Source organism: Nerophis ophidion, linkage group LG09 (genome assembly GCF_033978795.1).
Source record: "Nerophis ophidion isolate RoL-2023_Sa linkage group LG09, RoL_Noph_v1.0, whole genome shotgun sequence".
Lineage (NCBI taxonomy): Eukaryota > Metazoa > Chordata > Actinopteri > Syngnathiformes > Syngnathidae > Nerophis > Nerophis ophidion.
In genome coordinates this window covers 70887337-70913906 of record NC_084619.1, presented here as the reverse complement: position 1 = coordinate 70913906, position 26570 = coordinate 70887337, and the positions used below count along the sequence as shown (strand labels likewise).

At 40.2% G+C, this 26570-nt stretch overlaps 1 protein-coding gene across 17 annotated transcripts in view; it reads right to left on the bottom strand.

Moving 5' to 3' along the window:
• The window catches only part of LOC133559700 (ankyrin-3-like), a 289963-nt gene that overhangs the window by 132739 nt on the left and 130654 nt on the right, over positions 1-26570 (bottom strand). For 16 of the 17 annotated variants that reach the window (XR_009808252.1, XR_009808253.1, XR_009808254.1 and 13 more), the window contains 5 exons: positions 22710-22808; positions 19032-19130; positions 10684-10881; positions 10464-10562; positions 8580-8678 (listed from right to left, as the gene is read on the bottom strand). Coding sequence is in view for 14 of the 17 variants with exons in the window: in XM_061911726.1 (XP_061767710.1) it covers positions 8580-8678; positions 10464-10562; positions 10684-10881; positions 19032-19130; positions 22710-22808 (594 nt within the window). In the remaining 3 variants the exon portion in view is untranslated. The remainder of the gene's footprint in view (positions 1-8579; positions 8679-10463; positions 10563-10683; positions 10882-19031; positions 19131-22709; positions 22809-26570) is intronic. The other variant, XM_061911716.1, reaches the window with a different exon arrangement.

The window sequence follows — 26570 nt, the reverse complement described above, 5'->3', positions numbered from 1 at the left end:
TGTGGACTTTAAGGCGCACTTCAACATTGTTTTCTTCTCCTCGGTGCGCCTAATGTACGGAATAATTCTGGTAGAGCTTACCCACCTCGAAGCTATTTTATTTGGTACATGGTGTAATGATAACTGTGACTGGTAGATGGCAATCAAACATAAGAGATACATGGAGACTGCAATATGATGGCAATGTGACTCAAGTAAACAACAGCAACATTTTATATGTTTATTCAGGTGTACTGGAGAGGAGGCTACGTCGGATAGTCCAACCTCGGATTCAGGAGGAACAGTGTGGTTTTCGTCCTGGTCGTGGAACTGTGGACCAGTTCTATACTCTCGGCAGGGTTCTTGAGGGTGCATGGGAGTTTGCCCAACCAGTCTACATGTGCTTTGTGGACTTGGAGAAGGCATTCGACCGTGTCCCTCGGGAAGTCCTGTGAGGAGTGCTCAGAGAGTATGGGGTACCGGACTGTCTTATTGTGGCGGTCCGTTCCCTGTATGATCAGTGCCAGAGCTTGGTCCGCATTGCCGGCAGTAAGTCGAACACATTTTCAGTGAGGGTAGGGCTCCGCCAAGGCTGTCCTTTGTTATTATTCTGTTCATAACTTTTATGGACAGAATTTCTAGGCGCAGTCAAGGCGTTGAGGGGTTCCGGTTTGGTGACCGCAGGATTAGGTCTCTGCTTTTTGCAGATGATATGGTCCTGATGGCTTCATCTGACCGGAATCTTCAGCTCTCGCTGGATCGGTTCGCAGCCGAGTGTGAAGCGACCGGAATGAGAATCAGCACCTCCAAGTCCGAGTCCATGGTTCTCGCCCGGAAAAGGGTGGAGTGCCATCTCCGGGTTGGGGAGGAGACCCTGCCCCAAGTGGAGGAGTTCAAGTACCTAGGAGTCTTGTTCACAAGTGAGGGAAGAGTGGATGGTGAGATGGACAGGCGGATCGGTGCGGCGTCTTCAGTAATGCGGACGTTGTACCGATCCGTTGTGGTGAAGAAGGAGCTGAGCCGGAAGGCAAAGCTCTCAATTTACCGGTCGATCTACGTTCCCATCCTCACCTATGGTCATGAGCTTTGGGTCATGACCGAAAGGACAAGATCACGGGTACAAGCGGCCCAAATGAGTTTCCAGGTCTCTCCCTTAGAGATAGGGTGAGAAGCTCTGCCATCCGGGAGGAACTCAAAGTAAAGCCGCTGCTCCTTCACATCGAGAGGAGCCAGATGAGGTGGTTCGGGCATCTGGTCAGGATGCCACCCGAACGCCTCCCTAGGGAGGTGTTTAGGGCACGTCCAACCGGTAGGAGGCCACGGGGAAGACCCAGGACACGTTGGGAAGACTATGTCTCCCGGCTGGCCTGGGAACGCCTCGGGATCCCCCGGGAAGAGCTAGACGAAGTGGCTGGGGAGAGGGAAGTCTGGGTTTCCCTGCTTAGGCTGTTGCCCCCGCGACCCGACCTCGGATAAGCGGAAGATGATGGATGGATGGATGGATAGATTTATATCGCGCTTTTCTATTGTTATATACTCAAAGCGCTCACAGAGAAGTGGGAACCCATCATTCATTCACACCTGGTGGTGGTAAGCTACCCTGGAGGGTAGACTGATATACCATATATATATATACACACACACATATATATATGTGTGTGTGTATATATATATATATATATATATATATATATATATATATATATATATATATATATACCACCTGGTGGTGGTAAGCTACATCAGTAGCCACAGCTGCCCTGGAGGGTAGACTGACAAAAGCGTGGCTGCGAGTTTGCGCATACGGCCCCTCCGACCACCACCAATCATTCATTCATCATTCATTCACCGGTGTGAGCGGCACCGGGGGCAAAGGGTGAAGTGTCCTGCCCAAGGACACAACGGCAGCAAATTTGATGTCCATAGGTGGGAAGCGAACCTGCAACCCTCAGGTTTCTGGCACGGCCGCTCCAAACCACTACGCCATACCGCCATAAAATATAGAACATTACACACAGCGCTCAGAAATCCATCAAAATGTTTTAGTAGGACTTTGGTAAGCTATGATGTTCTTCAACATAGTATTATTATGCTGTGTGTATAAGGTAAGACATATTATCTGGTGTTTTGTTTCACAATATTATGCAAAAGCAACTTTTCTTACTTTCTGGTACCTGCTGATCTGTATTTGGGATCTGCATAAGTCCTGTAAAAAGTGCGCAAGTCCGCCTTTGTAGTCCCGTGCCGACGCCGTAGTCGATAAGTTTCTTTTTCTCTATCTTGTTATGTGACATTCATCCTCCACTGTTGCCATTTCGAATATAAAGTAGTGTAAAGTTCTTACTTATGTCCGTCAGTAAACTCACCATGAAAGCGCTAAAACATACCGGTGTAGTGAGTTTACATTATTCAACCAAGGAACTTGTTTATTAGAGAGTTCCGGTCGGACGTGTTTTTTTTATGGGACGCATTTCCGGCCTTGTTGTTGTTTCCGGATGAGGAGATACTGCTCCGTTATTGACTGAAGTAAAGTCTGAATGTCATTAAAACAGTTAGCGCCATATTTTGTCACTTTTTGCACTCCCGTCCTTGCACGCTACACCGCTACAACAAAGATGACGGGGAGAAGACGCTGTCCAAGCGCATTCTGAAGCGACTGTCAGAAAGTGACTTGTGTAAAACATTATCTATGCAACATTTTGAGCAAAGAACCACCATTACATGTTATGTAGACCACAAGGAAGTATTTTACATTCAGACAATAATCATAATAATATGACTCCTTTAATGCGCCTTATATATGAAAAGAGATCAAAAATAGACCACTCATCGCCTTATAGTCCGGTGCGCCCTATGGTCCGGAAAATCCGGTACTTCAATACAGTTTGCTTCGCACTGGTATGTTTGTCATATGACCAAAGACTGCAGTTAAAAAAAAAACGGACTTAATTGGACGGCAACATTTCCCATACATTCATGTATTCATTCATGGCAGCCCGCCATGAATAAATGATGACCGACACAAATAATAATGTACACACTTTTCTATGGACCAAATAAAAATATGCTTTGGCGTACAAACCTTGTCCAAATATAGAGACGTTTCATCCACCCATTGTGTCTCACCCATACATTCATGTATTCATTCATGGCAGCCCGCCATGAATAAATGATGACCGACACAAATAATAATGTACACACTTTTCTACGGACCAAATAAAAATATGCTTTGGCGTACAAACCTTGTCCAAATCTAGAGACGTTTCATCCACCCATTGTGTCTCACCCATACATTCATGTATTCATTCATGGCAGCCCGCCATGAATAAATGATGACCGACACAAATAATAATGTACACACTTTTCTACGGACCAAATAAAAATATGCTTTGGCGTACAAACCTTGTCCAAATCTAGAGACGTTTCATCCACCCATTGTGTCCCCACCCATACATTCATGTATTCATTCGTGGCAGCCCGCCATGAATAAATGATGACCGACACAAATAATAATGTACACACTTTTCTACGGACCAAATAAAAATATGCTTTGGCGTACAAACCTTGTCCAAATCTAGAGACGTTTCATCCATCCATTGTGTCTCACCCATACATTCATGTATTCATTCATGGCAGCCCGCCATGAATAAATGATGACCGACACAAATAATAATGTACACACTTTTCTATGGACCAAATAAAAATATGCTTTGGCGTACAAACCCTGTCCAAATCTAGAGACGTTTCATCCACCCATTGTGTCTCACCCATACATTCATGTATTCATTCATGGCAGCCCGCCATGATTAAATGATGACCGACACAAATAATAATGTACATACTTTTCTACGGACCAAATAAAAATATGCTTTGGCGTACAAACCTTGTCCAAATCTAGAGACGTTTCATCCATCCATTGTGTCTCACCCATACATTCATGTATTCATTCATGGCAGCCCGCCATGAATAAATGATGACCGACACAAATAATTATGTACACACTTTTCTACGGACCAAATAAAAATATGCTTTGGCGTACAAACCTTGTCCAAATCTAGAGACGTTTCATCCACCCATTGTGTGTCTTACCCATACATTCATGTATTCATTCATGGCAGCCCGCCATGAATAAATGATGACCGACACAAATAATAATGTACACACTTTTCTATGGACCAAATAAAAATATGCTTTGGCGCACAAACCCTGTCCAAATCTAGAGACGTTTCATCCACCCATTGTGTCTCACCCATACATTCATGTATTCATTCATGGCAGCCCGCCATGAATAAATGATGACCGACACAAATAATTATGTACACACTTTTCTACGGACCAAATAAAAATATGCTTTGGCGTACAAACCTTGTCCAAATCTAGAGACGTTTCATCCACCCGTTGTGTCTCACCCATACATTCATGTATTCACTCATGGCAGCCCGCCATAAATAAATGATGACCGACACAAATAATTATGTACACACTTTTCTACGGACCAAATAAAAATATGCTTTGGCGTACAAACCTTGTCCAAATCTAGAGACGTTTCATCCATCCATTGTGTCTCACCCATACATTCATGTATTCATTCATGGCAGCCCGCCATGAATAAATGATGACCGACACAAATAATAATGTACACACTTTTCTACGGACCAAATAAAAATATGCTTTGGCGTACAAACCTTGTCCAAATCTAGAGACGTTTCATCCACCCGTTGTGTCTCACCCATACATTCATGTATTCATTAATGGCGGCCCGCCATGAATAAATGATGACCGACACAAATAATAATGTACACACTTTTCTACGGACCAAATAAAAATATGCTTTGGCGTACAAACCCTGTCCAAATCTAGAGACGTTTCATCCACCCATTGTGTCCCACCCATACATTCATGTATTCATTCGTGGCAGCCCGCCATGAATAAATGATGACCGACACAAATAATAATGTACACACTTTTCTACGGACCAAATAAAAATATGCTTTGGCGTACAAACCTTGTCCAAATCTAGAGACGTTTCATCCATCCATTGTGTCTCACCCATACATTCATGTATTCATTCATGGCAGCCCGCCATGAATAAATGATGAGCGACACAAATAATAATGTACACACTTTTCTATGGACCAAATAAAAATATGCTTTGGCGTACAAACCTTGTCCAAATCTAGAGACGTTTCATCCACCCGTTGTGTCTCACCCATACATTCATGTATTCATTCATGGCAGCCCGCCATGAATAAATGATGACCGACACAAATAATAATGTACACACTTTTCTACGGACCAAATAAAAATATGCTTTGGCGTACAAACCTTGTCCAAATCTAGAGACGTTTCATCCACCCATTGTGTGTCTCACAGTGCAGCCATTTTGTGCCCGGAAGCACATCCATTGTGGGCGGGCTGATCACTCTCTGATGCTCAAGTAGTCAGCATAGCAGTGCTGTCGTTAGCTACTATGCTAATAGCTACCTTGTGTGCTTTCTTAGCCCTTTTGCAGCTTTTTACTAGTGATGCTAGCTCAACATGTGTCCAAAGAAAGCAATGAACAAGCGATGTGTTGTTTGAGATATCCACAGCGTTGATGACACTGCCCTTTTACCTCTTCCTTCCTTCCGCTGCACACCAAAAAGATTACCCGACAAGGTAAAGTGGATGGCAATTTTTATTCCGAATCATTGTGGCTGTCAAAGTTTGTGATGTCAAACTGTGGGTGCACCACAGGGCTAGTGACAGTGTGTGTGTGTGTGTGTGTGTGTGTGTGTGTGTGTGGATGCAAATGAGGACAGTTCAGCTTGTTATTGTTTTGGTTTTGTTATTAAATAAAAAGTTGATCAATCACCCCTTGTTATGATAGTTGGATTTACATTACAGCAGTGGTTCTCAACAATTTTTCACATGTTTTTGAACATGTTTTTAATTCAAGTACCCTCTAATCAGAGCAAAGTATTTTTGGTTGAAAAAAAAGAGATAAAGAAGTAAAATACAGCACAATATCACCAGTTTATGATTTATTAAAATGTATAACAGTGCAAAATATTGCTCATTTGTAGTGGTCTTTCTTAAACTGTTTGGAAAAAAAGATATGAAAATAACTTAAAACTTGTCGAAAAATAAACAAGTGATTCAATTCTAAATAAACATTTCTCCACATAGAAGTAATCATCAACTTAAAATGCCCTCTTTGGGGATTGTACTAGAGATCCATCTGGATTCATCAACTTCATTCTAAACATTTCTTCACAAAAAAAGACATCTTTAACATCAATATTTATGGAACATGTCCACAAAAGAATCTAGCTGTCAACACTGAATATTGCATTGTTGCATTTCTTTTCACAGTTTATGAACGTACATTCATATTTTGTTGAAGTATTATTCAATAAATCTATTTATAAAGGATTTGAGAACCACTGCAGTACGGTATAGCCGTTTGTATTGTGTTCAAAATGTGCAGATGTTTACTAAAATATTAACTTTTGTCCTTATTACTCATCTTTACATTGTTTCTTATGAGGATATGATTCAATATACTAACTTTTCTATATCTAAGAAGCAACCAAGCTCGTAATTTGAGGTTCCACTGTATATTGGCCCTCTGTTAATGTGGCTTGTGGTTCCAACTTTGTACAGTAGATGGCATTGTAACTCTGCTTCTTAAACCTTGGTCTGCTCAATCAGTGGTTCTCAAACAACAAAAGCACTTGGCTATCCGAGTACCACCATCGACAGCATGCAGGGTACCATATATATATATATATATATATATATATATATATATATATATATATATATATATATATATATATATATATATATATATATATATATATATATATATATATATATATATATATATATATATATATATATATATATATATATATATATATATATATATATATATATATATATATATATATATATATATAAAATCTCCTGATGATTGAGGGAACCCCTCATGAAACAGTTCTGTAGAGATGAAGTAGTCTTGTGATTTTTTTCCCCCCCCACACACACACACACATATATATATACCATATATATATACACACACACATATATATATGTGTGTGTGTATATATATATATATATATATATATATATATATATATATATATATACACACATATATATACACACACAAATATATATATATGTTTGTATATATATATATATATATATATACTGTATATGGTACTTTGCATGAAGTTGATGGTGAGCCAAGTGCTTTTGTTGTTTGAGAACCACTTTCGAGCAGACCAAGGTTTAAGAAGTAGAGTTACGATGCCATATATATATATATATATCCATCCATCCATTTTCTACCGCTTATTCCCTTTTGGGGTCGCGGGGGGTGCTGGCGCCTATCTCAGCTACAATCGGGCGGAAGGCGGGGTACACCCTGGACAAGTCGCCACCTCATCACAGGGCCAACACAGATAGACAGACAACATTCACACTCACATTCAAACACTAGGGCCAAATTTAGTGTTGCCAATCAACCTATATATATATATATATACATACACACACACATATATATACATATACATATATTTACTTATACATACATACACACATATATATATATATATACACATATATATACATACACACACATATATATGTATATATATACACACACACACATATATATGTATATATATATACACACACACACATATATATTTATATATATACACACACACATATATGTATATATATATACACACACACACACATATATATATACACACACAGTATATATACACATATGTACAGTATATACATATACACACAGTATATATGTATATACAGTATATACTATATATACATACACATATGTAAATACATATATATACACAGTAAAATATATACACACACACATTTATATATACAGTATATATATATATATATATATATATATATACACATACATACACACACATACACATATATACTGTGTATACACACACACACACACACACACACACACACACGTGTGTCTACATATTATAACAATATAATGGATATATAATAAATAATTATTATTATTTTGAATATTAAGAGTATGTAAAAGTTCAACTCCTACCTTGTTTACTTCAGTGATGACCTCTTTAAAGTTTTGTAATCAATCAGAAATATTAAGCAACTAAAAGTCAAATATGAACAAGTGAGGAGAGAGAGTTTTGCACTTCTCCCATGATGCCTTGAAATGAATAAAAATGGCTGTAATTTAAATTGTATGCTGATGGGACATTTTTTTAAATAATATCTACAGAGTTATGTGAGCAGGTTGTGTAATGTGTGACCAGGTGTGTTGACTTTCTGTGCCGGTTGGATTATTTTTGCACCATGACTAGGAAAGGTTGTTTGGATTGGGTCATACAAGTAAATGCTGTGTTTGTGCTGTCAAAGATAGTACGCGCCATGGTCACTAACCTGACTTTCTCACACAGTCCACAAGATGGTGACACATTGCCACCTGTCAACACCCGGGCTATTTAAATGAAACATGAACGCACACGCAGCTAGCCGGACATCCCTGATTTCAACCGAACACAACACTTTTTGTTTTTTTTTACCTTGGTTTTGCCGTTGACTCTGGCGTGGTTCTGCATGAGGAAGTTGGCCATCTTGGCGTTGCCATAGTGACAGGCCACATGCAGCGGCGTGTAGCCCATCTGTGAGAAAGTGAAGAAAAAGAGGTGTTGTGTTGAGTGGTGCAGAATAAAGCACATGTCAACAAGTCTCCTGTCAGCACACACACCAGGAGCACCTGCGGCCAAGTACCTCCTCCACACATACTGTAATATACTGTACATACCTCACTCATTTTAGCTCAGGGCCACATGGAGGACAACATACCGTATTTCCTTGAATTACTGCCAGGTCAAACTCGTTTCGCCAAATAATTAGCATATGCTTAGAATTTCCACCGGGTCAAACGCGTCACGTCAGGAGTGACACTTCACCTGTCATCATTTTCAAAATGGAGGAGGCTGATTTCAATTGTTTGAAATGGCATGAAGGGAAGAAGATTAAGAGCTATTCAGTGGGATTTAAGGTCCAAGCTATTGAATATGCTAAAAAGAATAGTAAGCAGCTATGTTTTATTTATATATCATAGCTGCGTGTGTCAAATATGAGTCATTAAATGGCTCCCGCCTCCTGGTGGTAGAGGTCGCTAGTGATCCTTCTTGCGACTACTCGGCTGCAGAAGAAGTGACAACAAGCAGCGATCCGTTATTTTTTCCTCTCGCTTGCACTTTTAACATGGGGGATTACATATCTAAAATAAAGCAGTTTTCTAAACTGGACTTTCAATCGAAGCAGGAGGTAATAAAGGAAGCTCTCCATCGAGACAGAGGGACTTTTAAAACTGAAGAAAGATAAGGAAGACTTCTATAAACAAGTTATCGATGCTTTTGATCAGGCAAGAAATCTGCGTTCAAAAGACTCCGGCTTATTAGTGATTCCTAGAGCCCAAAAAAAGTCTGCGGGCTATAGAGCGTTTTCCGTTCGGGCTCCAGTACTCTGGAATGCCCTCCCGGTAACAGTTCGAGATGCTACCTCAGTAGAAGCATTTAAGTCTCACCTTAAAACTCATCTGTGTACTCTAGCCTTTAAATAGACCTTCTTTTTAGACCAGTTGATCTGCCGCTTCTTTTCTTTCTCCTATGTCCCCCCCTCCCTTGTGGAGGGGGTCCGGTCCGATGACCATGGATGAAGTACTGGCTGTCCAGAGTCGAGACCCAGGATGGACCGCTCGTCGGGACCCAGGATGGACCGCTCGCCTGTATCGGTTGGGGACATCTCTACGCTGCTGATCCGCTTGAGATGGTTTCCTGTGGACGGGACTCTCGCTGCTGTCTTGGATCCGCTTGAACTGAACTCTCGCGGCTGTGTTGGAGCCACTATGGATTGAACTTTCACAGTATCATGTTAGACCCGCTCGACATCCATTGCTTTCGGTCCCCTAGAGGGGGGGGGTTGCCCACATCTGAGGTCCTCTCCAAGGTTTCTCATAGTCAGCATTGTCACTGGCGTCCCACTGAATGTGAATTCTCCCTGCCCACTGGGTGTGAGTTTTCCTTGCCCTTTTGTGGGTTCTTCCGAGGATGTTGTAGTCGTAATGATTTGTGCAGTCCTTTGAGACATTTGTGAGTTGGGGCTATATAAATAAACATTGATTGATTGATCAGAAGGAACTGCGCATGGACTTCATTTATAAGTAAAGGTAAGACCATAATAACGTGTTTTTTTTTAATCAAATGTGCTTTTCATGATGGCATCCTTACATCACACTCAAATTTATAAGCGCAGGCCTAAATTTACCACTTGCCTTTGGTAAGCGCCGGGGTGAGGAGAGGTTTTAAAATAATTAGCGCCTGGCGGCAGTTCAAGGAAATACTGTAATTTTCCAACAGCAATATTGTGCTCAGGTCATCCCAAAGGTAAGTTGGCACCTTAGTTTGTGGGCTGACGTCAGCGCCGTGGTTGAGGAGGACTTCCGCAACGTTGACCTTGTCCTCCTGAGCGGCGAGGTGGAGCGGCGTAAGTCCGCTCTGAGTGTGAAGGGAAGACACAAATGTCAGCCACTAAAATGTGGCCGGGCTTCATGAAAAAAGTGCTGCAGGTTGACAAGTGAGTGACAAGCTGTCGGTGTCGAGGGGTACCGAATATTACCTTATTGCAGATGTTGACAGCCGCGCTCTTGGCCAGAAGCAGCGACACCAAGTCCACGCTGCCCTCCTGCGCCGCCAGGTGGATGGGGCTGATGCCCTGCCGCGTCACGGCGTTGGTGTCGGCGCCGTACTCCAGCAGCGTGGTGCCGATGTCCATTTGGTTCTTTTTGGCGGCGATGTGCAGCGGCGTGTAGCCGTTCTGAGGACAGGGCGGAGGAAGACGCCACAGTTTGCAAGATGGACGAGTGCCAAGAACGGGAGGCAAAGTCAAATGCTGTGTTTTAATTTTGTCGTGTGGTTGCCAATACGTTTATCATCTCTAGTTATGCAAACTAGAGAAAGGAAAACAGCCCTATTTAGTAACAGGGTTGCCCACATGTGCGGTCCTCTCCAAGGTTTCTCATAGTCATCATTGTCACTGTCACCGACATTCCCATTGGGTGTGAGTTTTTCCTTGCCCTTATGTGGGCTCTACCCAGGATGTCGTTGTGGTTTGTGCAGCCCTTTGAGACACTTGTGATTTAGGGCTATATAAATAAACATTGATTGATTGATTTCTGCCAGCCAAACTGCAAAGTCAATCATGATTTAAAAAAATGATGAAAATAAAAGAAAAAAATGCAATGAAAAATATTTTCTAAAAATAAATAATTCTAAATATAATCGATGAATCAAAATATTTTTTTTATTCCTAAAAAGTCCTCGGATATATAAAAAAAATAATTTGTGAGGGGTTAAAATTTGGAATTACGATGAGGTGGCGACTTGTCCAGGGTGTACCCCGCCTTCCGCCCGATTGTAGCTGAGATAGGCGCCAGCGCCCCCCGCGGCCCCGAAAGGGAATAAGTGGTAGAAAATGGATGGATGGATGGATGTAAAATAAATTGTCAATGCTTTTTGAAATTATTTATTTCTATGCAAATTTACAAGTATAAAAATATTTCAGAATTTACAATTGTTTACCATCGTTTTTTTTTTTTTTTTTACAAATTAAAGATATTTATCACAAATATACATTTTAAAACGTATAAAGTCAAAGAAAGGTCTTACAGGGGTTAAAATGTTGCATTTTTAATGCTTTTGCAGCACGTAATTGAGGTGAAAAACAAAAAGTTTTTTTTTAAAATAACATCTTAATTTATAACAGGGGTGTCCAAAGTGCGGCCCGGGGGCCATTTGAGGCCAGCGGGTCATTTTTTAACGGCCCTAAGCACATTCTAAAAATACGATTAAAAAAATAAAAAACAGAAAAAGGGCTATAAAAGAGTAAACAGGTGAAATGTGACAAGAAAATGTTGCAATGTTTACTCTAATAACACAAAGCTGTCATGCAGGCTGTTATTTTCTTTAAAAAAATAAATAAATAATCAAAATCAATGTCACATTAAATATTCCACTTTGAGATATTTTTGGGGGGAAAATGTTGCATATTTTGTGTTTGCCATTTAAAAAACTAAGTTGTTGTTTTTTTTTTCTAAAGAAGGGCCTAATAAGAACAAACAAAAAATAAACAATAAAAGTTATAATTGACAGATGGATCTGAAGTTGATCTCAAGACGATTGTGATTAAAGTAAACAGTAAAAAAAAAAAAAAAAGTTGATTTTTAATGAGTAGGACCCTTTTGGAACCCCAATCATTTCAGTGCATTTTTTTTGTGTGTCATTGCTAAAAAAAATAATAACAAATTGAAATCAATGGTGTTATGTGTTGACATTTTTAAGGCTCCAATTATTCTATAATATCAAATATTCCTTTTTAAAATTCTATTGGGGGAAACTATTGCATATTTTGTATTTTTTTTTTTTACATACCAAAACAGGGTTTTCTTTGACAAAAAGGGCATACAACTTAAATCTTTAAAAAAAGTTATATTGATGGATAGACTTAATGTTGATCTAGAGCAGGGGTGCCCACACTTTTTCTGCAGGCGAGCTACTTTTCAATTGACCAACTCGAGGGGATCTACCTCATTTATATATATCATTTATATTTATTTATTTATGAAAGAGACATTTTTGTAAACAAGTTAAATGTGTTTAATGATAATACAAGCATGTGTAACACATATAGATGTCTTTCTTTCACAAAGACAAGAATATAAGTTGGTGTATTACCTGATTCTGATGACTTGCATTGATTGGAATCAGACAGTAATGATGATAACGCCCACATTTTCAAATGGAGGAGAAAAAAGTTGTCCTTTCTGTACAATACCACATGAAAGTGGTTGGTTTTTGGCATCTAATTCATCCAGCTTCCATACACTTTACAAGAAAAACATTGGCGGCAAATTCCGTAGCTTGCTTGATTGACATTCACGGCACCCGAGGGTCTTGTGAGATGACGCTGGCTGCTGCCAGTTCATTATTAGGAAAAAATGACAGAGAGGAAGGCGAGAAACACTTTTTATTTCAACAGACTTTCGCGCCGTCCCTTCCTGTCAAAACTCTAAAGGCCGACTGCACATTTCCTATCTTCACAATAAAAGCCCTGCTTCATGCTGCCTGCGCTAACAAAATAAGAGTCTCGGAAAGCTTTCTGAGGGATCGCTTGTGCACGCCAGTTTTCCGAGACTCTGTGTTTAGTTAGCGCAGGCAGCATGAAGCAGGGCTTTTATTGTGAAGATAGGAAATGTGCAATCGGCCTTTAGAGTTTTGACGGAAGGTACGGCGCGAGAGTCTGTTGAAATAAAAAGTGTTTCTCGCCTTCCTCTCGGTCATATTTTCATAATAATGATCTTGCAGCAGCCAGCGTCATCTCACAAGACCCTCCGGTACCGTGAATGTCATTTAAGTGACGTCTTGGTGAAAATTGATGATCACTCATTTTTAGGTCTATTTTTTTTAAAAGCCTGGCTGGAGATCGACTGACACACCCCCCGCGGTCGACTGGTAGCTCGCGATCGACGTAATGGGCACCCCTGATCTAGAGATTTAAACCTTGAATAACAATAATACAAAATAATGACACATTTTAAATATTTTTTTGACCAAAATCCTTTGGGGTCCCTGGGATCAAGCCTGAGTGGAGGCCTAAATATATATTTTTACACATATATTGGCAACACTAAATTGGCCCTAGTGTGTGAATGTGAGTGTGAATGTTGTCTGTCTATCTGTGTTGGCCCTGCGACGAGGTGGCGACTTGTCCAGGGTGTACCCCGCCATCCGCCCGATTGTAGCTGAGATAGGCGCCAGCGCCCCCCGTGACCCCAAAAGGGAATAAGCGGTAGAAAATGGATGGATGGATGGATATTGTATTGGTTTTTGAAATAAAAACATATCAAAATGGCTCCCGCTTGCTTTGATTTTTCAGTGTGCGGCCCCCAGTGGAAAAAGTTTGGACACCCCTGCTTTATAACATTAAAATAGATTAAATTTGGACATAGGGAAAGAAATGTTTAGTTTTATTTAATGTTATGCTTTTGTTTTTCAAGCACTTTTTAAGTATTTTAATCCCACCATTAGAAGAGTTTTCTGCTCCATGAATTCAGCTAGAATAAAACATTAAAATAATATAACTACCCAGCTAAAACAGCTTAATCTTCGTCTTCTGTTAGACTTGTTTTAGTTTTTAAATGCATAAAAGAAACAAATAAATTGATGTGTTTTGCTTCAAGGCTTTTTGAATTTGTCAGAAACCTCTATTTCAACAAAATAAACTTTTTTTTTTTTTTTTTCACTAAATTATAAAATGCTCTGGTAGAAATTATGACCTTGGTGTTGTAAGAGTCGGTTTCGGCCTAGTTCTAAAAATAAGATTATAAAACCAAAACTGAACACACTGACAGCCAGCTCCTCTCCCAATCATGTGAGCTTTAGGGGATTCTCATTTTACCTTTTTATCCAGAACAAAAACAAATAAAGACGGGAAAGTCCAGACATGTGAGGTCAGTTCAGTATAAAATTATTAAAATGAGAACGTAAATAAAACAATTTTATTTAAGCGATGTGTTCGGTTGGGGACATCTCAACGCTGCTGATCCGCTTGAGATGGTTTCCTGTGGACGGGACTCTCGCTGCTGTCTTTGATCCGCTTGAACTGAACTCTCGCGGCTGTGTTGGAGCCACTATGGATTGAACTTTCACAGTATCATGTTAGACCCGCTCGACATCCATTGCTTTCGGTCCCCTAGAGGGGGGGGGTTGCCCACATCTGAGGTCCTCTCCAAGGTTTCTCATAGTCAGCATTGTCACTGGCGTCCCACTGGATGTGAATTCTCCTTGCCCACTGGGTGTGAGTTTTCCTTGCCCTTTTGTGGGTTCTTCCGAGGATGTTGTAGTCGTAATGATTTGTGCAGTCCTTTGAGACATTTGTGATTTGGGGCTATATAAATAAACATTGATTGATTGATTGATTGATTAATACCCCTCAGTAATAGTCAGATAACACAACAAACTTTTATTTATTTAAACGATTCTCTTGAGGTTCATTTGACCCTTTTTTTAATTGAAATCGAGGGTTGTACTGACAAAAAAAAGGCCCAATGGCCCACACCAGAAATATTAACCCTTCTATTATGTTGAGGGTCAATTTGACCCATTTCAGTTTTTGTGTTTATCAAAGTACTGGTTATCCTTTCTTTTTCTTGCTGAAATTTGGTGACTTTTCCTCATCTAGGGTCATGAACTGGTGTGTAAAATCTGGACACTTTGTTGATAAATAAATGATAAATGGGTTGTACTTGTATATTAACCCTTCTATTATGTTGAGGGTCAATTTGACCCATTTCAGTTTTTGTGTTGATCAAAGTACTGGTTATCCTTTCTTTTTCTTGCTGAAATTTGGTGACTTTTCCTCATCTAGGGTCATGAACTGGTGTGTAAAATCTTGACACTTTGTTGATGAATAAATGATAAATGGGTTGTACTTGTATATTAACCCTTCTATTATGTTGAGGGTCAATTTGACCCATTTCAGTTTTTGTGTTGATCAAAGTACTGGTTATCCTTTCTTTTTCTTGCTGAAATTTGGTGACTTTTCCTCATCTAGGGTCATGAACTGGTGTGTAAAATCTGGACACTTTGTTGATAAATATATGATAAATGGGTTGTGTACTTGTATATTAACCCTTCTATTATGTTGAGGGTCAATTTGACCCATTTCAGTTTTTGTGTTTCTCAAAGTACTGGTTATCCTTTCTTTTTCTTGCTGAAATTTGGTGACTTTTCCTCATCTAGGGTCATGAACTGGTGTGTAAAATCTGGACACTTTGTGGATAAATAAATGATAAATGGGTTGTACATGTATAGCGCTTTTCTACCTTCAAGGTACTCAAAGCGCTTTGACACTACTTCCACATTTACCCATTCACACACACATTCACACACTGATGGAGGGAGCTGCCATGCCAACCAGCACCCATCAGGAGCAAGGGTGAAGTGTCTTGCTCAGGACACAACGGACGTGACGAGGTTGGTACTAGGTGGGATTTGAACCAGGGCCCCTCGGGTTACGCACGGGCACTCTCCCACTGCGCCACGCCGTCCCGTTGAGTAGTGGAATGTCTTGCAGAGTTTGTATACAAATATGATGTTGCGGGTCATTTTGACCCAGACACTTTAATGTGGGCAAATAGCTAAAATAAACAAGTCTCTTTGATGTACTTTTTACTTTGATGTACAATTGTTTGTATTTTGATTGCCCCTGAGACCCAGGTGTGTGAAGAGAGGGAACTTTCTCACACTTGTCCTTGTCACTGTTCTCATGTCATCTCTTTGACAAACTCACCAAAAATGAGCTCCAGAAGGATGACATCTGAGGAGACAAGGACAAGTGTGAGAAAGTTCCCTCTCTTCACACACCTGGCCCTGGGTCTCAGAGACAATCAAAATACAAACAATTGTACATCAAAGTAAAAAGTACATCAAGGAGACATGTTTATTTTTGGGTCTGAACAGCTATTTACCCACATTAAAGCGCCTGGGTCAAAATGACTCGCAACATCATCTTTTTATACAAACGCTGCACAAACATTCCACTACACAACAAAGTGTCCGGATTTACACACCAGTTCATGAGGAAAAGTCACCAGATTTCAGCAAGAAAAAGAAAGAATAACCAGTACTTTGATCAACACAAAAACTGAAATGGGTGAAATTGACCCTTAACATAATACAATTGGAATAAAAAATGTATTGTATGTCACTTTTCTAAATGTTTATATAACCAAAAATAAAATTGTTATTGGTTTAACCTGTTTTCTTGACTGTTTTGAGTCCATTTACACAGTACGGGTCAAAACGACCCGCAACATAATCAATGTCATTTCCCCCTCAACATAATACAAGGGTTAAAACCAATATTTTCATGGATGAAGAAGCTTAACAAGGTAACCTAGAGACGAGAAACAAATTGTTTTAAGAGTATTTTACAGCTGATTTAAGACATGGGTCCCATTAACATAAAGACGGCGAGATCATTATCCATGCGTTTGTTACGTCTCGTCTCGACTACTGTAACGTATTATTTTCGGGTCTCCCCATGTCTAGCATTAAAAGATTACAGTTGGTACAAAATGCGGCTGCTAGACTTTTGACAAGAACAAGAAAGTTTGATCATATTACGCCTGTACTGTATATACCTTTATATACATATATACATACATATATACCTATACTGGCTCACCTGCACTGGCTTCCTGTGCACTTAAGATGTGACTTTAAGGTTTTACTACTTACGTATAAAATACTACACGGTCTAGCTCCATCCTATCTTGCCGATTGTATTGTACCATATGTCCAGGCAAGAAATCTGCGTTCAAAGGACTCCGGCTTATTAGTGATTCCTAGAGCCCAAAAAAAGTCTGCGGGCTATAGAGCGTTTTCCGTTCGGGCTCCAGTACTCTGGAATGCCCTCCCGGTAACAGTTGGAGATGCTACCTCAGTAGAAGCATTTAAGTCTCACCTTAAAACTCATCTGTATACTCTAGCCTTTAAATAGACCTCCTTTTTAGACCAGTTGATCTGCCGCTTCTTTTCTTTCTCCTATGTCCCCCCCTCCCTTGTGGAGGGGGTCTGGTCCGATGACCATGGATGAAGAACTGGCTGTCCAGAGTCGAGACCCAGGATGGACCGCTCGTCGGGACCCAGGATGGACCGCTCGCCTGTTTCGATTGGGGACATCTCCACGCTGCTGATCCGCCTCCGCTTGAGATGGTCTCCTGTGGACGGGACTCTCGCTGCTGTCTTGGATCCGCTTTGAACTGAACTCTCGCGGCTGTGTTGGAGCCACTATGGATTGAACTTCCACAGTATCATGTTAGACCCGCTCGACATCCATTGCTTTCGGTCCCCTAGAGGGGGGGGGGTTGCCCACATCTGAGGTCCTCTCCAAGGTTTCTCATAGTCAGCATGGTCACTGGCGTCCCACTGGATGTGAATTCTCCCTGCCCACTGGGTGTGAGTTTTCCTTGCCCTTTTGTGGGTTCTTCCGAGGATGTTGTAGTCCTAATGATTTGTGCAGTCCTTTGAGACATTTGTGATTTGGGGCTATATAAATCAATCAATCAATCAATCAATCAATGTTTATTTACCAACTGTAATCTTTTAATGCTAGACATGGGGAGACCCGAAAATAATACGTTACAGTAATCGAGATGAGACGTAACAAACGCATGGATAATGATCTCGGCGTCTTTAGTGGACAAAATGGAGCGAATTTTAGCGATATTACGGAGATGAAAGAAGGCCGTTTTAGTAACGCTTTTAATGTGTGACTCAAAGGAGAGAGTTGGGTCGAAGATAATACCCAGATTTTTTACAGAGTCACCTTGTTTTATTATTTGGTTGTCAAATGTTAAAGTTGTATTATTAAATAGAGGTCGGTGTCTAGCAGGACCGATAATCAGCATTTCCGTTTTTAGCGGACATCCATTGTTTAATTTCATTAAGACACGCTTCCAACTGACTACAGTCCGGCGTGTTGGTCAGCTTTAGGGGCATGTAGAGTTGGGTGTCATCAGCATAGCAGTGAAAGCTAATACCGTATTTGCGTATGACGTCACCCAGCGGCAGCATGTAGATGCTGAAGAGTGCAGGGCCAAGGACCGAACCCTGGGGAACTCCACACGTTACCTTAACATAGTCCGAGGTCACACTGTTATGGGAGACGCACTGCATCCTATCAGTAAGATAAGAGTTAAACCATGACAGGGCTGAGTCTGACATACCAATTGATTGATTGCTAACAGAGAGCTAACACAAGAGGAAGGTTGAAAAGCAGTAGCCCGCCCTGGCAGGTAGAAAGCCGAGCAAAGTGAAAGCAACATGAGTGAGGAGCACAAATGGGAGCCGATGCTGGGTTGAAATGAGAGAAGGAACATAACGGGTGTCGGAGCCTAGATGTACCTTGGCGGCGGCGTGCGGGGACGCTCCCTGATCCAGAAGCAGCAGCGCCACTCTCTGATTATCGTAGTGAGCGGCGACATGCAGTGGAGTGAGGCCGCTCTGGAACAGCAACACGTGGACGCACACAAACAAACGTGCAACAACAACAACAACAACTGGTTAGAATGGGACTCGGTAAGATGAGAAGCAGCAACACAGAACGGAAAGAATGCAACTTTAAATTCATGCATGGAGGAAGATGATGTGGATGCTGAAAATCTTCTCCTAGGGCAGAGGTCACCAAGGCAGTTGTTCTTAATATTACATTCATTATCAATGAGACAAACACTAACTTGTTGTGTCAACTATAACACTGCTAAGGTGTGGCTGTTTGCTTGCTTACGACATTTATATCAAGGTGTGGATGTTGCTTAGGACATGTACAGACCCTGTTTCCATATGAGTTGGGAAATTTGTGTTAGATGTAAATATAAACGGAATACAAGCCATATTCAGTTGAATATGCTACAAAGACAACATATTTGATGTTCAAACTCATAAACATTTTTTTTTTTGCAAATAATCATTAACTTTAGAATTTAATGCCAGCAACACGTGACAAAGAAGTTGGGAAAGGTGGCAATAAATACGGATAAAGTTGAGGAATGCTCATCAAACACTTATTTGGAACATCCCACAGGTGTGCCGGCTAATTGGGAACAGGTGGATGCCATGATTGGGTATAAAAACAGCTTCCCAAAAAAAATGCTCAGTCTTTCACAAGAAAGGATGGGGCGAGGTACACCCCTTTGTCCACAACTGCGTGAGCAAATAGTCAAACCGTTTAAAAACAACCTTTCTCAAAGTGCAATTGCAAAGAAATTTAGGGATTTCAACATCTACGCTCCATAATATCATCAAAAGGTTCAGAAAATCTGGAGAAATCACTCCACGTAAGCAACATGGCCGGAAACCAACATTGAATGACCGTGACCTTCGATTCCTCGGCACTGTATCAAAAACCGACATCAATCTCTAAAGGATATCACCACATGGGCTCAGGAACACTTCAGAAAACCACTGTCAGTAAATAAAGTTTGTCGCTACATCTGTAAGTGCAAGTTAAAGCTCTACTATGCAAAGTGAAAGCCATTTATCAACAACATCCAGAAACGCCGCCGGCTTCTTTAGGCCCGAGATCATCTAAGATGGACTGATGCAAAGTGGAAAAGTGTTCTGTGGTCCACATTTCAAATTGTTTTTGGAAATATTCCACATCGTGTCGTCCAGACCAAAGGGGAAGCGAACCATCCAGACTGTTATCGACGCAAAGTTGAAAAGCCAGCATGTGTGATGGTATGGGGGTGCATTAGTGCCCAAGGCATGGGTAACTTACACATCTGTGAAGGCACCATTAATGCTGAAAGGTACATACAGCTTTTGGAACAACATATGCTGACATCAAAGTGCCGTCTTTTTCATGGACGCCCCTGCTTATTTCAGCAAGACAATACCAAGCCACATTTAGCACGTGTTAGAAAAGCGTGGTTTCGTGAAAAAAGAGTGCGGGTATTCTCCTGGCCCGCCTGCAGTCCAGACATGTCTCCCATGGAAAATGTGTGCCGCATTATGCAGCGTAAAATACGACAGCGGAGACCCCGGACTGTTGAAGGACTGAAGCTCTACATAAAACAAGAATGGGAAAGAATTCCACTTTCAAAGCTTCAACAATTAGTTTCCTCAGTTCCCAAACGTTTATTGAGTGTTGTTAAAAGAAAAGGTGATGTAACACAGTGGTGAACATGCCCTTTCCCAACTACTTTGGCATGTGTTGCAGCCATGAAATTCTAAGTTAATGATTATTTGCAAAAAAAAAATTAAGTTTATGAGTTTGAACATCAAATATGTTGTCTTTGTAGCATATTCAACTGAATATGGCTTGAAAAGGATTTGCAAATCATTGTATTCTGTTTATATTTGTTTATATTTTCATCTCCGTAATATCGCTAAAATTCGCTCTATTCTGTCCACTAAAGACGCCGAGATCATTATCCATGCGTTTGTTACGTCTCGTCTCGATTACTGTAACGTATTATTTTCGGGTCTCCCCATGTCTAGCATTAAAAGATTACAGTTGGTACAAAATGCGGCTGCTAGACTTTTGACAAGAACAAGAAAGTTTGATCACATTACTCCTGTACTGTATATACCTTTATATACATATATACATACATATATACCTATACTGTATATACCTTTATATACATATATACATACATATATACCTATACTGTATATACCTTTATATACATACATATATACCTATACTGTATATACCTTTATATACATATATACATACATATATACCTATACTGGCTCACCTGCACTGGCTTCCTGTGCACTTAAGATGTGACTTTAAGGTTTTACTACTTACGTATAAAATACTACACGGTCTAGCTCCATCCTATCTTGCCGATTGTATTGTACCATATGTCCCGGCAAGAAATCGGCGTTCAAAGGACTCCGGCTTATTAGTGATTCCCAAAGCCCAAAAAAAGTCTGCGGGCTATAGAGCGTTTTCATTTCGGGCTCCAGTACTCTGGAATGCCCTCCCGGTAACAGTTCGAGATGCCACCTCAGTAGAAGCATTTAAGTCTCACCTTAAAACTCATTTGTATACTCTAGCCTTTAAATAGACTCCCTTTTTAGACCAGTTGATCTGCCGTTTCTTTTCTTTTTCTTCTATGTCCCACTCTCCCTTGTGGAGGGGGTCCGGTCCGATCCGGTGGCCATGTACTGCTCGCCTGTGTATCGGCTGGGGACATCTCTGCGCTGCTGATCCGCCTCCGCTTGGGATGGTTTCCTGCTGGCTCCGCAATGAACGGGACTCTCGCTGCTGTGTTGGATCCGCTTTGGACTGGACTCTCGCGACTGTGTTGGATCCATTGTGGATTGAACTTTCACAGTATCATGTTAGACCCGCTCGACATCCATTGCTTTCCTCCTCTCCAAGGTTCTCATAGTCATCATTGTCACCGACGTCCCACTGGGTGTGAGTTTTCCTTGCCCTTATGTGGGCCTACCGAGGATGTCGTAGTGGTTTGTGCAGCCCTTTGAGACACTAGAGATTTAGGGCTATATAAGTAAACATTGATTGATTGATTGATATTTACATCTAACACAATTTCCCAACTCATATGGAAACGGGGTTTGCAATATTATATTTAATAGTATGTCTTCTAAATTGCTTTGTAAATTTCAATCCTAAGCTGAGTTTGTGTTGCTGCATTTTCTTCATTTGGATTGATTAACATTATGTGGCATTTTTGTAAGAAATACATCAACAAAAAAAATGATAGCCACCAATCTGGCCTAATCTACAATAAAGACCTTTACTAAACAAACCACAGTCTTGCGAAATAACCGCCAGGCTCACTATTTAGCAGTGTGTTAAATCATTGGCATTCCCAGCTGTGGCTGTAGGCAACTTCCCGATGTAGTTTTTTTAAATGAATGTGCAGTTGTGAAGTTGATGCTCCTTTCTGCACTGTTGTTTATGATGAAGTCATCAGTGCTATTGTTTGCTGGTACAATATGCATGTTGGCGGCCATGTTTTCCCCTACAAGGTCATGCGGCCGTGAAAGAGACTGTAAAGGGTTATCAGGTGTTCTTGTTGAGTAACGAGGTGGACTCCTCACCTTGCCGGCGGCATCGGGAGCGGCTCTCTTCTGCAGGAGCAGACTGGCCACCTCCATCTTGCCGTACTTTGCTGCCACGTGCAGCGGACTGAAGCCCTTCTGTCGGCACGTACCACAAAACAAGAGTTAGGAGAATGATGATGATGTCGATTGCAAGAACAGCTGACGACCCAAAAAGATGTGTGTGTGTGTGTGTGTGTGTGTGTGGCACCAAGGGGTTTACCCTCCATTAATCTGTTCCACTGACTAAGGTCACCTTCACCAAGAGCCCTCTACCCAGCAACACACACACACACACACACACACACACACACACACACACACACACACACACACACACACACACGATCTTAATTCCATTATGAAAGAGTCCTTCACAGCCCGCTATAATGACCTCCTTTCCTACCATTCGTCATTTGGGAACTATCGTGACTGCCATGTATATCAAATATTTGCAAATATTTCAATCAATCAATCAATCAATGTATTTTATTTCGGCAATCTTCACATAAAACAAAGAACAACAACAAGAAAAGAAAAAAAACCCAAAAAAAAGACTCATTTGTGCAATGATTGAGCCGAAAGGGTGTAGGTTGAAGCAACGCTTATATAAACCTACCCCATCACAACAAGAACAAGGTTCAAAATATATACAATCTAAAACATGCTTCACTTATATTAATTTTTTTTTTTAAACAATATATAAGCAACATATATGTAGCACACGTTTCATATACACAGTTTAACATTTAAATCAAACATATACATTTGTACACTTATATATATATATATTATATATACACAATTCATTTAAATTCCATATAAAGTGGTAATATATACATTTTAATATAACCTATATGTATAATTATGAAATCATAAATTGTATTTATATACATATATATTATTGTCTTTCTAAAACAATGTTTGCTCTTCTTTCTTATATTTACTAATGATAAATGATTTAAAAAGCTTTTTAAACTGGTTTATGTTGGTGCTGTGTCTTATTTCATCCTTTAAACAGTTCCATATTTTAACCCCTGCTATTGTTATACTCATTCGTTTCTGCGTTGTTCTACAATATTGGATCTTAAAAAGTAGTTCTCCTCTTAAATTATAATTCCCTTCTCTTTGTAAAAATCTTCTCTGTAACCCTGTTGGAAGTAAATCTTTACTTGCTTTATAAATCATTTGGGCAGTCTTGAGTTGGATGAGATCTGGTAGTTTTAAATCAAATGTTTTTATAAATAATCTATTAGTGTGTTCTCGGGGTCCTGTGTTATGTATCAGTCTGATGGCCCTCTTTTGCATTATGAATAGTGGTTGGATGTTCGTCCTGTATGTATTTCCCCAAACTTCTAGACATTTAAGAGTATAGACAAGCAAAAAGGCTAAAAATGAGCTTTAACTACTGACAGAACAGGCTTAATACAAAAAGAAAAAGTCCCTGCCTTTGAAAGTGTCATCATTACTTGGTTAGAAAAATGTGTCCCCAAAAAATAAATATATATATATGTATTAAAAAACTATGTTTTTTTTAAAAAATGGACCAAAATTGTAAAACAAATTGTCAGGAAAACGCATGGCTGCCGTTTGGTTACCCCAAGATGCAAGAACCAGGAGAGCAGGTAAGATGACTTTAATTCTCGTCACACAAAATCGCGAACAGAAGTTCCAAACAGAGAATTATCTTTCAGCACTGAGTAGTGCTCGATATGTTGATTGGCAGCAGGTGTGGACCGGCTGCCAATCAACGGCAGGTGAGGAGGAAACGCTGCTCCGCGGAACAAACAGGAAGTTTAACAAAATAAGAGCACTGACAGGAAGTACATACAAAAACAAAGGGAAATTAAAGCTGCAAGCAGCATTGGTCGGGTCCGCCTTTGGCTGCTGCCAAGCCCTGGTCTAAGTCGGACCTACATAGAGGTCTTTGTTTCATGTCTCTACGACATTCCTAACAGAAGTTACAAGCAGTTTTGTCTGGGTTTTTTTCCTAGGGGACGCTAGAGCGCAATTTGGACTTTTGGGGTTTGGTTTTTTATTAGATGGCAATTTTCGCCAGTCCTGATGTGTGTGTAAAATTTGGTGAGTTTTGAAGCATGTTAAGGGGGTCAAATTACAGATCGGCGTTTCTGGATGTTGTTGATAAATGGCTTTCGCTTTGCATAGTAGAGCTTTAACTTGCACTTTGAAGCATTTAAGGGGGTCAAATTACAGCTCAAAGAGGCAAAAATGGAATTTTTTGCGAAAATTTTGTTTTGAAGGGTTTTTTTCCAACTTCCTGTTGATTTTTGCCCTAGAAGGTAGAATTATGAAATGTAGGTCTAAGTTAGACCTTACATTTTTAAGGAAACTTTGCGCAGGGGTTCTTTGAAGGCGCGTAAAATCAAAACCGGAGCAGTACTCAAAACTTTGTTGGATAGTTTTAATCAAAAGGGTTCAATCCGTCTCCTGTGCGAGTTTGAAGCCGAAACGAGAAACGCACTCGGAGGAGTTTACGTTTGAAAAAGGTGACAGGTTTTTACAAAACTTTTATTTTGAAGGGGTAATTTTTAACTTCCCGTTGATTTTTGCCGAAGGATGTCGATTATCTAAATGTAGGTCTAAGTGAGACCTACATAGAAGTTTTTGTTTCATGTCTTTCCGGCATTCCCACCGGAAGTTACAAGCAGTTTTGTCTGTGTTTTCTTCCTCGAAGCAGTTTTTGCTGTGTTTTGATCAAAAATTGCGCAAGAGCGCAATTTTGAGGGTTTTTTTGTTGTTTTTTTTTCATTATATCGCAATTTCTGCCAGTCCTGATGTGTTTGCCAAGTTTGGTGAGTTTTGAAGCATTTTAAGGGAGTCAAATTTCAGCTCAAAGAGGCAAAAATTTTATTTTTTGCGAAAATTTTGTTTTGAAGGGGTTTTTTCTAACTTCCTGTGTATTTTTGCCCTAGAAGGTAAAATTATGAAATGTAGGTCTAAGTTAGACCTACGTGACAGTTTTTGTTTCATGTCTTTCCAGCATTCCCACCGGAAATTACAAGCAGTTTTGTCTGTGTTTTCTTCCTCGAAACAGTTTTTGCTGTGTTTTGATCAAAAATTGCGCAAGACTGTGGAGTCCTTTTGCAATGGTCCTGCGGACCCTAATTAAAGCTGCAAGCAGCGTTGGTCGGGTCCGCCTTTGGCCGCTGCCAAGCCCTGGTCTAAGTCAGACCTACATAGAAGTCTTTGTTCATGTCTCTACGTTATTCCTAACAGAAGTTACAAGCAGTTTTTTCTGGGTTTTTTCTTAGGGGGCGCTGGAGCGCAATTGTGACTTTTGGGGTTTGGTTTTTTATTAGATGGGAATTTTCGCCAGTCCAAAAATTATATCGCAATTTCTGCCAGTCCTGATGTGTGTGCCAAGTTTGGTGAGTTTTGAAGCATTTTAAGTGGGTCAAATTTCAGCTCAAAGAGGCAAAAATTGAATTTTTGGCGAAAATTTTGTTTTGAAGGGTTTTTTTCCAACTTCCTGTTGATTTTTGCCCTAGAAGGTAGAATTATGAAATGTAGGTCTAAGTTAGACCTACGTGACAGTTTTTGTTTCGTGTCTTTCCGGCATTCCCACCGGAAGTTACAAGCAGTTTTGTCTGTGTTTTCTTCCTCCAAGCAGTTTTTGCTGTGTTTTGATCAAAAATTGCGCAATTTTGAGTTTTCTTTTTGTTTTTTTTATTATATCACAATTTCTGCCAGTCCTGATGTGTGTGCCAAGTTTGGTGAGTTTCGAAGCATTTTAAGGGGGTCAAATTTCAGCTCAAAGAGGCAAAAATTTAATTTTTTGCGAAAATTTTGTTTTGAAGGTTTTTTTTTCCAACTTCCTGTTGATTTTTGCCCTAGAAGGTA